General features: G+C 41.3%; 1 protein-coding gene and 1 gene segment (V, D, J or C); one reads left to right on the forward strand and one right to left on the reverse strand.

Annotated features, from left to right (window-relative positions):
• The window catches only part of LOC116459261 (immunoglobulin kappa light chain-like), a 204,841-nt gene that overhangs the window by 144,885 nt on the left and 46,640 nt on the right, over nt 1–13,316 (forward strand). The gene's annotated exons all lie outside the window — the stretch shown is intronic.
• Nucleotides 9,679–10,762, reverse strand: LOC116459262 (immunoglobulin kappa variable 2-28-like). The segment is given in 2 exon segments: nt 9,679–10,326; nt 10,700–10,762. Coding segments are annotated over 2 exon segments (459 nt in total).

Here is a 13,316-nt window from a genome sequence, read left to right on the forward strand (position 1 = left end):
TAGGTAGCTTTCAGTTAGATGTAAATACCTATGAATTGGGATTTCCTCATGTCTGGTTTCCAAGAGCTCTGGAGGCCACACAATATGTTGCTGTCCAACGCTCTCTAGTTAGCAATGGAGTGACCGTAAGCTTATCAGACTTGAGGCCCACAGCGGCTCAGTCGGTGATTTCTCCACTCTTTCGTTGTTCCCTCAGTCGGAATCGGTGGGCAGTTTCCACCATGTCTGTGCCTCTGGCCTCTCTCAGCTCCCTTGCAGTGCTGGGGGTCGGGGCTGATGGCTGCACAGAGAAACGTCTTCATATTATCAGCTCTGGCTAGAGCTCAACTTCAGATTAGGACGTGCCCTCCAGATGATTACAGAGCAGGAAGACTGCCTCTTCTGTCTTCTCTAAATGGAGTACATTCTAGATTTTTATGGAATATTTACATTCCAATATTTATGGAATGATTCAAATTATTTTTCAGAACTGTATTGGAAGCTGTGTCTGAAGATGGGGAGCAATGCCTTTTTTTTTTTTTTTTGAGACGGAGTTTCACTCCTGTTGCCCATGCTAGACTGCAATGGCATCGTCTTGACTCTCTGCAACCTCTGCCTCTGGGGTTCAAGCGATTCTCCTGCCTCGGCCTCCCAAATTGCTGGGATTACAGGCGGAGCAATGCTTTTGAAAATGACTTTGCTCTCTGGTTCCACACAAGGCACTGAAGCCTGCGGAATTTAGGGCTTCACGTGGGTTCGAGGGTCCCAGGCTGCCACCTCATCACTCAGCCTCCTTTTCTTGCCCAGTGCTCTGTGTTCTTTCTCTAGTCAGGAGATTCTCACACACTTTGGTCTAAAATGGAAGGAGTGTTGCTTCTTTCCCCTGAGGATCAATCAATTTACAATTTTTGAGACAATAATTTACACTTAATTAAATCAAATCACATTCATCATATTTGTCTAGAAATGATTTTATTCTTTTTATTTATTACAAATTGCCTCATGGCCTGACCAAACTTCCACTGGATCACTTGCAAGAGCAAATTTAACTGTCAAATTTACCGCTACATTCATCCATTGAGTTTTTGGTTTGAATTACTTTATATTTGACATTTGTTTGATTTCTTTTTATATTTTCTGGTTCTCTGCTAAAATTCTTGACCTTGTCATGGAATGCATTCAGCATATAATATACTATTGGCCCAATATCCGCAATTTATTTTGGTCCCTTTCTGTTGCCTGTTTTTTTCTCTCCATTTTGTATATTTGGGTATTGTTGATTGAAATCACACTATGTTTAATACACTTAATATCTATGTAGATTTAAACTTATACTTGCCCTACAACATTTTAGAAGCAATTTTGGGCTCTGGAATAATTTTCACACTCCAGAGAGGATTTACTTCTTATTCTGCCAAACGAAATGCTAGGGCTGTACCAAGTTAATGCCATCAAAGGACTGCACTGCTTTGGGCCTGGATGTCAGCACGGTGGAGGCTTGCTACTCCTGGTGCATCTTCCTCCTGGTATGTTTCCCCAGCAAGATTTCACCTCAAGACCTCGGTATGTGTCAGGATCCCTCCTTTTCTGCAGTCGTTTGGGACAGTTTTTCACCTGTGGCCATATGAGATTTCTTTAAAGCTCTGCTGGACTCCGAGGCCTCTTGGCCCCTCCTTTCTTTCAGATTTTCAGGCCTGGGCCTCTATTTCTGAGCCTGCTTATGTCTCAAGCGACACTGAAGGCACAAAACTAGTGCTCACCTGTCTATGCTTCCCTGCTTTTGTCTCCTTGAAGACCTGCTGGGTTGTAATGTTTAATGCCCCATCATGGAGGTAGATGGGCCGGTTTCCTGAATAATTTTTTTTCGGCTCACTGCAAATCCTCCGGTTCACCCATTCTGCCGCCCTAGATACTGGACTACACGCACCCCACACCCCTGCTAGAGACGGGGTTTCACCGTGGTCTCGATCTCCTGACCTCGTGATCCGCCGGCCTCGGCCTCCCAAAGTGCTGGGATTACAAGCGTGAGCCACCGCGCCCGGCCCCTAATTAATAATTATTAAGTTGAGGCCAAGAAAACTTGAGAGAGTGTTTATTGTTCCCACGAAGGATGCCTGTGTCGGGTGCGCACGAGCTGGTGCAGACCTGCCTGAAGAGGCAGAGTTTAGACCTTTAGAGTTGGTAAGGGGAGAGAGTGAGAGAATGTTCTCCCTGTGGGCTGGAGGGTTGTGGGGAATTTCCTACCAGTGCTTATAGAGATATGGGCAGAGAAAAAAGGAGAAGGGGCTTGGACGATGTCAGGGATAAAACATCAAAAGTAATCAGACTCTCAGACATGGCGATGCTCTAATGCCTTCAAACACGTTTTCGTATTTTATTCAGCTGTTTTGTAGTTGTACCCAGCAGGTTGGTTCCACATAAGCCATTCCACCATTTTACGGAAGTGGAAGTTGCAAAATAATTTTTAAATTATGAAATTGTTCAAATTTAAAAATATGGTGAGAAATATTGTATATATAAATACCGGTTGGAGCAAAATGATTGTGGTAACTAATGTTATCAAACACTGACTACTTATAAACATTTTAAATATATCGATTCAACTCTTATAATACCCTATGGTGTAGTTATTCCTTTATTTTTTATTATTACAGATGGCAAAACCAAGCAAAGAAAGTTTAAGTAACGTCCTGAAAGTCACACAGCTGTTAAGTGGATGAGCCCAGATTCCCATCAAATGTGTATGATTTCGGTTCCTGTCTTTCATCATGGGATAAAGTAGTATCCAAAGGCCATTTCTGAGGGGTTCATTAGATTTCCCACTTAGATATCAGTCATTTTGACAAGAGAAAGGAGTGGACTGGTGTCCTCTCGATGTCCAGGATTCTCACACCATGACAGACAAGCTCCTATGTTATTGACGGGAACAATACGCTGCATCTTCAGCCTCCAGGCTGCTGATGGAGGGGATGAAATCAGTCCACCCACTGTCACTAGTCCTGGCAAGGACAGCAAGGTGCAGGTCATAATTACTATAAATAATAAGATTCAGAGCCTGACCTGGTTTTTGTTGGCTCCAATTCAGGCAGCTACTAATATCGTCACAGCTTCTCAGCTGATGGTGGCCTTTCAACTTCTCTCATGAAGCTTTGTCTGGAAGTTTTGTAAGTTTGGGCACCATAATGTTCCCATTGACAACTGAAATGAAAAAAAAATCACACGAGAAATGGTGATGTAATTGAGGTTAAATACATCACACTTCATGGTCTTCTCAGGTCACTCAAGTGTGTGAGTTCCCTGTGAGAAGTCACAATTCACAGCTGTAAAAAAGCCCTCAGAACTCATCTTACAAAGAGAAGAAAGCCTGTTTCCTCATCACGTGAGAGCCTCATAATTTCAGGTCCTAACTGTGAGCAAGGCATCTCTCTCAGACCAATTCCACTGAGTCAGGGTGAAGTCAGACAGGTGCATACACAGTAAGAATCGCAGGATACTAAACGGTTCTGCCAATACCAGGCTGAGTCACTGCTCAGCCCTAACTGATCCAGCTGTTTTTGGAGACCAGAGGCTGAGTCAGCACAGTGATTACTCTGGCTTCTAATTCAGAAATAGAACACAAACACCTCAAATATTTTTCTGAAAATGTAAGTGTTATGAAATGATATTTCCTAAGCTATCAAATATCCTAAGAAATATTTCCTTCATTTCTAATGCTTGTCTTTCCTTCATGATATGCACAATTTCCCCACTCCAACCAGTATGTATTCTATGTAGATCATAATATACGATTAGTGGTTATGTTTATGTTTGCCACTCAATATCAGTGGTATAGTACTCCAAAATCTCAAATTGCTAGAATAGCATTGTATAAAATGTTTAAGGAAAGTGATAATTCACAAATAAACATGAATTTCAGATTTATAAAAAGAAATGAAAACACAAATGCCCTAGTAGAGCAGGATAAAATATGCTTTTCTACACACAGCGTAAAGGGTAAAAATTATAAAGGGAAATATAGTTGCACATATAAGCAATTTTTAAAAATCAACTGCCATTGGCTGTGCAGACCTCAGTTCCATCAACTCTCTCACTGAAATATTTCTCAGGTTTATCTCTCTATCCCCTCCAGCATCTTGATAACCACAGGGAGCCTTAAGATTGATGTTGCTCATGTTCTAATCTCTCATTGTCTAGTTTGATTAGTTATGTTGACAACTGCACAATAAGAATGACAAGATCAAAAGACTATTGAGGACATTTCAAATAAAAAAACTAAAAGTCAATATCTCTCATAAACATAGACACAAACATTCAAAAAAAAAAAGGGAAGATTTACCTCTATCTCTCTCAGATAATCTGCCATGCCCAACTTGAATGTATTTCAGAAGTGCAGGGTTATTATAACATTACATAATCAATCCATATAATGCATCATACTGACAGAATTAAGAACAATAAGTTTTATTATCTCAATAGTAGCTGAAAATCACTTGAAAGAAGTCAACAGCTATTCATAATAAAACTCACAGCAAGCCTGGGATAATGGAAAAGCACCTTATTCTGATAAAGCATCTACAAATGATCCATCTTTAGAACTACTGAGGTTTAAAATTATTGAGAAGCGGTAAAGGCAATTCTACAGCAAACATCATACTTAGTGATAAAATATTAAACATTTCACTTCTCAAATTATAAAAAATACTGAACCACCCACTATACGAAATCATAATGGAGGTCCTAAGACATGCAAAAATTCAAAACAAATAAACGAACAAAATCCACGGAGTTTGGAAATGAATAAGCAAAACATTTGTATTTGCTGATAAAATTTGTCCATAAGTTCTCAAAGAATCTAAAACTTAATCACTAGAAATAATAACTTAGCAAGGTCTCTGCATACAATGTGGATTAAAGGGGATATAAATAAATAGCATTTTCATGTTCATAGAACAGAAGATTTGATATTGTTAAGAGTTAATGGGTGAGCACACCAACATGGCACATGTATACATGTGTAACAAGAGAATGGTGAACCAGGAGGCGGATGTCTGACGGATCCCTGATCACCTAGCGACAAGATTCTGTCTCAAAAAAAAATTATGTATATATATATTTAGAGTACCTTCTCCTTTGCCGTATAAGTCTGACTTTTGCTGCAATCTAGACCTCCTAGGTTTAATTTTATTTGTCTTTTATTGATAATAATCAGGAGAGGTATTTGCATATCAGCTGATGGAGCTGAAGATGAAGAGAGATGGAATGTTGATGTGCCTCCCTGACCCCTTCTACCAAAACTTTCCACATATACACCATGGAATACTATGCAGCCATAAAAAATGATGAGTTCATGTCCTTTGTAGGGACATGGATGAAACTGGAAAACATCATTCTCAGTAAACTGTCGCAAGGACAAAAAACCAAACACTGCATGTTCTCACTCATAGGTGGGAATTGAACAATGATAACTCATGGACACAGGAAGGGGAACATCACACTCCGGGGACTGTTGTGGGGTTGGGGGAGAGGGGAGGGACAGCATTAGGAGATATACCTAATGCTAAATGACGAGTTAATGGGTGCAGGAAATCAACATGGCATATGGATACATATGTAACAAACCTGCACATTGTGCACATGTACCCTAAAACCTAAAGCATAAAAAAAAAAAAAAAAAAAAACTTTCCAGTGAGCTTCAAACCTTGGCTGCATCTGAGAACTGCTGTCAACAGATGGCGGCACCAGGAGAAGCAGCTGGGGCAGCCCAGCCTCAAGCATCTACTTCCCTCCATGGTTTATGTTTGGGCTTGTATCACAGTGTGAGGGGCACTGTCATGCTTTTGACAGTAATAAGTTGCAACATCTTCAGGCTGCAGGCTGCTAATGGTGAGAGTGAAATCTGTCCCAGATCCACTGCCGCTGAACCGAGATGGGACTCCTGATTGCAAAGTGGATGCAGCATAGATCAGGAGCTTAGGAACTTTCCCTGGTTTCTGCTGATACCAGGCTAACCACTTGCTAATGCTCTGACTCGCCCGGCAAGTGATGGTGACTGTGTCTCCTACAGATGCAGACAGGGAGGATGGAGACTGGGTCATCTGGATGTCACATCTGGTATCTGATATTAGAAACATAAAAACACATATCCACATGATTAATAATGTTCTAAGAAGAATTTCCTGAAGTGCCAGGCATTAATAGCTACACTGGCTGAATAAAATTTTTGTTGTTTCCCTCCTTACCTGGGAGCCAGAGCAGCAGGAGTCCCAGGAGCTGAGCTGGGGCCCTCATGTCCATGCTGTGTCCTGACTGAGAGAGACTTCTGCACAGCGTGTCACCAGCCTATTGATAAATGTTCAGGGCAGTAGGCGTTGCTCTGTGGGACATGCAAATCTGCCCAGCTGCAAAGATGACTTATCTCAGTAACACTGCACAGGCCCAGTGCCTCCCAGGTGTCCAAAGTCTGCAGAGCATGGGTTTCTCTGTGTGGGCTACAGGACAGAATCAGCCTACTGTCCTATGTGTGGAGTGTTCTTTTGCTCTCTTCATGTTTCATGACATGCTTCTCTTGCTAGCTTTCTATTTATGATAAGGTCTGCTAGGGAAAAACATCTCTAGAGACTCAAGAAATTTTAGAAGTTTCTTGCCTTTGATACAGGTGAGTATTATTAAGGTCAGAGAGACTTCCTTTTTGGTCCAATTCCGTGGAACCTCCAGTGCTGTAAATTGTCAGTGCCACCAACAATGGATGCATTAAAGTATAATCATGAGTGATAGGTAGATAGATAGATAGATTGATTGATTGATAGATATAGATAGATAGATAGATTTGCTCATTAAAAAAGAAATAAAAAACTAAAAAAAAAAAAAACCTAATACTTGAAAATAGTGCCACAGCAAGGAAGGGTCCTGCCACTGGCTATCTGGCATAGCTAATCTACCATCTCCAGACACATAATTGTTATCCTCCATATCTGAATGTTCTTTCCCACCTCTTCCATCTAGGCCAGCCAACATGATAAATTTTCTCCCTTTACTTCTGAAAGTTCTCAGCTATATTCTGGCTCTGTATGCCATCCTACAGTCCCATGCTAGATATTTCCCTGTGCTCCCTGAATTTTATTTATGCCTTTTATTTCTCTTATCCAAGCCATTCCCCTTCAGAAACTGAAGTGTCCTCTAAACCAAGTTGTCACCCTCCATCCCTGTGTCTACTCTGTTTCTTATACCTGCGCATTTCCAAATCACCAATCTCTTCCAGCTCCTAAGAGAAAACAATTCTTAATGACTGGGTTTAGGGCACTTGACCTGAGCAGGTCAGAAAGAAAACCATGTAACAAAAAGCCAAGGAATTGTATGGGATACTGAGCCTACACAGTATAGAAAGTGCATCCATGTTGTGGGGTATAGAGGAAAGCCCACCTGGGCAATGAAGCTATAGTTAGCAGAGACAAGTATCCCTACCTGGGTGTGCAGGATGCAAGACCCCTCCTCCCACTTATGCAGGACATCACAGCTGGAGGAGGATGAGCAGGACAGTCACAAGGGTGGAGGCCACTGTTGCTAATGTCAGAGCCCAGGGGGGAAAAGGGCAGCTATGCAGGGGTTCAAAGTTCATGGTGGACTGGCATGGATTATCAAGACTAATGAAGGTGTGTGAGGCATAAGAGGGAAGTTGTCTGCAAGGAAAGTTTAGGTGACAGGGACAGTAGGAGATTGGTGTCACACAGAATGTTTGATCATTTAAGTAAATATGGTATGAATAATTATAGCCAAGATCCTCAGTTTGGAAAAAAAGTTACAAATATAAAAAAGGAGAAACTGTAGATTTGGATTGTAATTAGAGACATTAATGTAGATTCACTAATTTTTGGATAGTTTTATAAGAATATAGATTAAAACATATGCAGACATATAGGTAATTTTTCCTAGAAGCAGTAACACACAAGTCTCAATAAACACCTTGGGTTTTCAAATCTTGTTTTATTGAATATCAATCTCTATTCAAAAGAATAATTATTGGAAAAATATCTGATCTCAGGTTTAGAACAGAAAAAATATAAGATGAGCCTGCACTTCTTGTGTCAGAAACTAAGGAAGTGCTCAGAAAATGATGGGGTAAGAGAAAAAGGTATTAGGAACTAGCCTGATTGGGGCTCCCCTTGGACAAAATAGGGGAATGTTGACTCTGAAAATAAACAATGATAGTAACATATTTGTTTCAGTCTGTGCTATTATAACAGAATACTTGAAACTGGGTAATTTATCTTTTGAATTAGAAATCTATTTCCCACAGTTCTGGAGGTTTGTAGATGCTACCTTCTCACCATGCTTTCACATGGTCTTTCCATACGAGTGTGGGAGTTAGAGAGAGGAAACAGAGAGATCTCTGGATCTTATGAGAACCACTAATCCTATTGGATCAGGGTCCCACCCTTATAACCTCCATTATATTCTTATAGGTCCTATCTCCTACAGCCACGTTGGAGATTAGACCTTCAACATGAATGTGGGAACACAATTTAGACCACAGCAGGTGGACACAGGTAAGGCAGTAGGCAGGGAAAGGATATGCTTTCAGCCTCCGAGCACAGAGCAGGTTCCCCACAACTCAGCACACTGGTGGCTCATCCCAGATGTCCCAGGTCACACATGAGACACCATTCTAGCTTTAGGGACTTCCTATTGATAATGGGACACCATTGCTCTTATTTTCCCAGTGTTTCTAAGACCTTGGTGTTCTTTATTGTTTATTGTGGAGTGTGTTTGCGCCCAGAGACAGGTTATTGACATAGCAATTTATGGGATTTTTAATTTTGTGATAGTGAAAATTACTTAATAAATTTATCATAAATAATAAACTAAACTTAATATATTGTGTAAAAATGAGATTAATTGAATATCCTAAAAGGAGCCTGAGAGGATAACCATATTCTTTTCAGAAGAGGACAATTAAAGTCATATGACTTTTATAACAAAGACATTTTAGTAGAAATTATCAAATGATAAATTCAAATAGGCTGCCACAAACATAACTATATACTCAAAAAATTATTTTCCAAAATAATTTTACATTATCATATAAAAGCAAACAACTGCCAGGTGCAGTGGCTCACACCTGTAATCCCAGCACTTTGGGAGGCTAAGGCAGGCGGAATGTTTCAGATAAGGAGTTCGACACCACCCTGGCCAACATGGTGAAACACTGCCTCTACTAAAAGTACAAAAATTAGCCTGGAATGGTGGTGGGTGCCTGTAATCCCAGCTGCTTGGGAGGCTGAGGCAGGAGAATCACTTGAACCCAGGAGGCAGTTTGCAGTGAGCCGAGATCATGTCACTGCGCTCTAGCCTGGGTGACAGAGAGAGACTCCATCTCAAAATACAACACAACAAAACAAACAAACAAAATAAAGTGGGTTTTTCAGCAGATCCACTCAATGGAAAATTTCTCCAGTGTGTGCTTAAGGTAAAAGAACATTTATCCCTGATGGGAAACTCCAAATTTCTTTGGTCGTTAGAAGAAAACAGCTTTCTGTCTACTCATTTCACTTCATGCTGCTGAGGATGGGCATGGGAGCAAGTGACTCTGAGGAAGGAGGAAGGCTGTGTCTGAGGGTGGGCGTGTCTCCTGCCCATCTGAGTGACCTCATGGAGAAGAGCCACCGACACCACCAAAGCCACCCACCTGCCTCTGCACTGCCAGGCAACGGACACAGAAACCATGTCACATTTAGTCCACCATATTTTGAGGCTTCTTTGTAACAGCCTTAATTGTACTCTGATTCTCCTTGGTATTTCATCTCAGTTTTTGGAATCATTTATTTTTCACCTAATGGGGCCTTAACATGTGGGACTGAAGTACAGCTGAGGCTATCATGAGCCAGAGTCCTCAACAGCAACCTCTGCCCTGAGGTCTCCAACAGCCTCCTCTTCTGCAGACTCAGAGACCCTGCTGAGCTGCTCTCCAGACAAGCAGCACATGTGAGCAACTGGGCAACCCCAGGAGGGAGGTTTCTGTTCGGGGTTGTACCACTGTGGGAGGAGTTTGCAGAGTTTGCATGCAGTAATAAACCCCAACATCCTCAGCCTTCACTCTGCTGATTTTCAGTGTAAAATCTGTGCCTGATCCACTGCCACTGAACCTGTCAGGGACCCCGGAGGCCCGATTAGAACCCAAATAGATCAGGAGCTGTGGAGACTGCCCTGGCTTCTGCAGGTACCAATACAAATAGTTGTATCCATTACTATGCAGGAGGCTCTGACTAGATCTGCAGGAGATGGAGGCCGGCTCTCCAGGGGTGACTGGCAGGGAGAGTGGAGACTGAGTCATCACAATATCCCCACTGGATCCTGAAATAATGAATTGCAAAGTTATGTACAAACCTAATGAGCAATTTTCATAATTTATCTTATGTCATTTATTTAAACTTAATTTTTAAAAATACTGATTTATGCCATAAAAATAGACATTCTAAAATGAATTCAATTTTTGTAAAGTATAAGAGACCTTTATATTTTGAAGATCTTAATCAGAGCACCAGACATCATTTTTTTATGAGGCTTCTAATTATTCACAGAGCAAAATATCAAGTTCCCTTTTCTACAGCACAGATCATACTCTTCTAACACAGGGTTAGACTAAACATGGGATCATGGGACGCTGTGGAGCCCTAGAGCTCACCCTCCCACCCCATTCTCCTCCCTCATCTCCTTCTTTTCTTACCAGGGACCCAGAGCATTAGCAGCCCCAGGAGCTGAGCAGGGAGCCTCATTGTGAGAAGGTGAATTGAAGAGTCCTGATCAGTCAAGGCACAGTTTGAGCTGAGCTTTTATCTCAGACTCACAAGGGAAGTTCCTCCCTATGGGACAATATGCAAATCCCCTGGTGCATGCAGTGGTGTGGAAAGAGTCAATGGGGCCGGGAGGCAGGGGATATGTCTGTCCTCTGAACAGTGTAATATAAAATGGGAGGAAGGATCTGACTGTGACAGTTTGGATCTTGGGTAGGTCCCATTGTGTAGGACATGAAACTCTAGGAAAGCATAACAACCCTAACAAGGTAGAGATACATCTATAATGAACATGGGTGAATGTCATTCTTCTTGGCTCTCTCCCAGCTAATCTAAAAAAGGAAACGTTACCCTTTCCTACAAGCACTGATGAGCAGAGAGCCTAAAAATAAAACAGTCTTGAGCCAGTTCAAGAGTTGTCTGGTATCTGCTGTTTCCAAGATAACTGTTCAAGAATGTTAACAGCAAGTGTTGGAACCTGCCCTCCCCTGGCACCTGATGAGTGAGCCCCATAGAAAAGCACTCTGTCCAAGGGCCTCATAGGGAAAATAATGTGGGTCTCTACATTTAGATCCAAGAGCCCAGTGTAGGTAAGAAGAAAGGGGGAAACAATTTGTTCCTCAGGCAGTGAATATAAAATTCCTGGTGACCAATTGTTCAATCTGGTGTATATCCCATCATAATCATCTCACATATGGGAGATTAACCAGAAGGGTTTATTAAGGGAAGATTTTTCTAGGATAATGGTATAGAATGAACAAAAACTAACTTTGCACTATGTTTTTCTGAATGGTGTTAAGAAAAGCTCTTCCCACAGTCTTCCTCATCATGTGGAACAAGGTCCTATCAGGACTTCCAGTTTCTTGTCAACTCTGAGTGAGATCTGAGTATCCCCTGGGCATATAAGTGGTGCAGCCACAGCCATGAGTGCACAGTTCGAGTGGAAATTCCCTATGTAAGAAGAGCACAGGCTGGGCGCGGTGGCACACGCCTATAATCCCAGCACTTTGGGAGGCCAAGGCTGGCAGATCACGAGGTCAGGAGATCGAGACCATCCTGGCTAACACGGTGAAACCCTGTCTCTACTAAACAAAATACAAAAAATTAGCCGGGCATGGTGGCAGGCGCCTGTAGTCCCAGCTATTCGGGAGGCTGAGGCAGGAGAATGGTGTGAACCCGGGAGGTGGAGCTTGTAGTGAGCCGAGATTGCGCCACTGCACTCCAGCCTGGGCGACAGAGCGAGACTCCGTCTCAAAAAAAAAAAAAAAAAAAGGAAGAGCACAAACTGGATCCACAGCTTTACTGTCTCAGGGTCACCATTACACATTTTCCTGAGCTTTCATGTAAAGATGATCACAGCTCAGAGATGTCAATCTACCACACAGCTGATCATGAAAACAGGGAAATGATCCAGCTATTTGTTTGTCAATGATATGCTCAAGATTGAGTTGAACAGCTCCTGAAAGATCATGCCTGCATCAGATCCCTTCACAAGGACACTCACTGTCCTGGAGAGAAAACGTCTGGGGAGAGCTGACATAATACTTTGCAGTACTATGTAATCTCGGGTAATTTAACCCAAGGTCATGCTTAATTGGAACACACACACACACACACACACACACACACACACACAAACAAACAAATGCAGTTCTAAGCATGATCCCACAAGAAAGCTTGGTCTGCATATCTTCTGGGAAATCCACCAAAATAAGACTTTTTAACAAGATTGGAAAAAGTAATTGAGTAAAAATGACACTGATCTTAAATGATGAACTCCATGTTAATATTCTGAGTTGATGACCACAAATTATCATGAGGAGGTAGGAGAACAATAAGAGTCTTATATTTCAGTCTTTAAAATGTTTATTATTTTCTTTTATTTAATTTATAAGTTTTGTATATTTAACTTTTTAAATTTTTTTTAATTTTTTTTATTATTATACTTTAGGTTTTAGGGTACATGTGCACAATGTGCAGGTTTGTTACATATGTATCCATGTGCCATGTTGGTTTGCTGCACCCATTAACTCGTCATTTAGCATTAATTTAGACTGGATTAAGAAAATGTGGCACATATACACCATGGAATACTATGCAGCCATAAAAAATGATGAGTTCATGTCCTTTGTAGGGACATGGATGAAACTGGAAATCATCATTCTCAGTAAACTATCGCAAGGACAAAAAAAACAAACACCACATGTTCTCACTCACAGGTGGGAATTGAACAATGAGAACTCATGGACACAAGAAGGGGAACATCCACTCCAGGGACTGTTGTGGGGCGGGGGGAGGGGGGAGGGACAACATTAGGAGATATACCTATTTAACTTTTTTATCCCATGATGCTGACCAATTCAATGCAAGTTCTTAGTCTTGAAAATGTCAGACTCCTAATTAACCATGCTAGTGAAAGGAGTCAGAAATATCGGTAGGTGAAAAGAAGAAATAATAAATGCAAACTAAACCTAACATATTAACAAAAAAGAACACTATTGAATGTAATATGTCTGGTTTTAAAGGATTACTCTGAAAATATGTTAAATG

This window comes from Hylobates moloch, unplaced genomic scaffold (genome assembly GCF_009828535.3).
Source record: "Hylobates moloch isolate HMO894 unplaced genomic scaffold, HMol_V3 SCAFFOLD_19, whole genome shotgun sequence".
In the NCBI taxonomy this organism is placed as follows: domain Eukaryota; kingdom Metazoa; phylum Chordata; class Mammalia; order Primates; family Hylobatidae; genus Hylobates; species Hylobates moloch.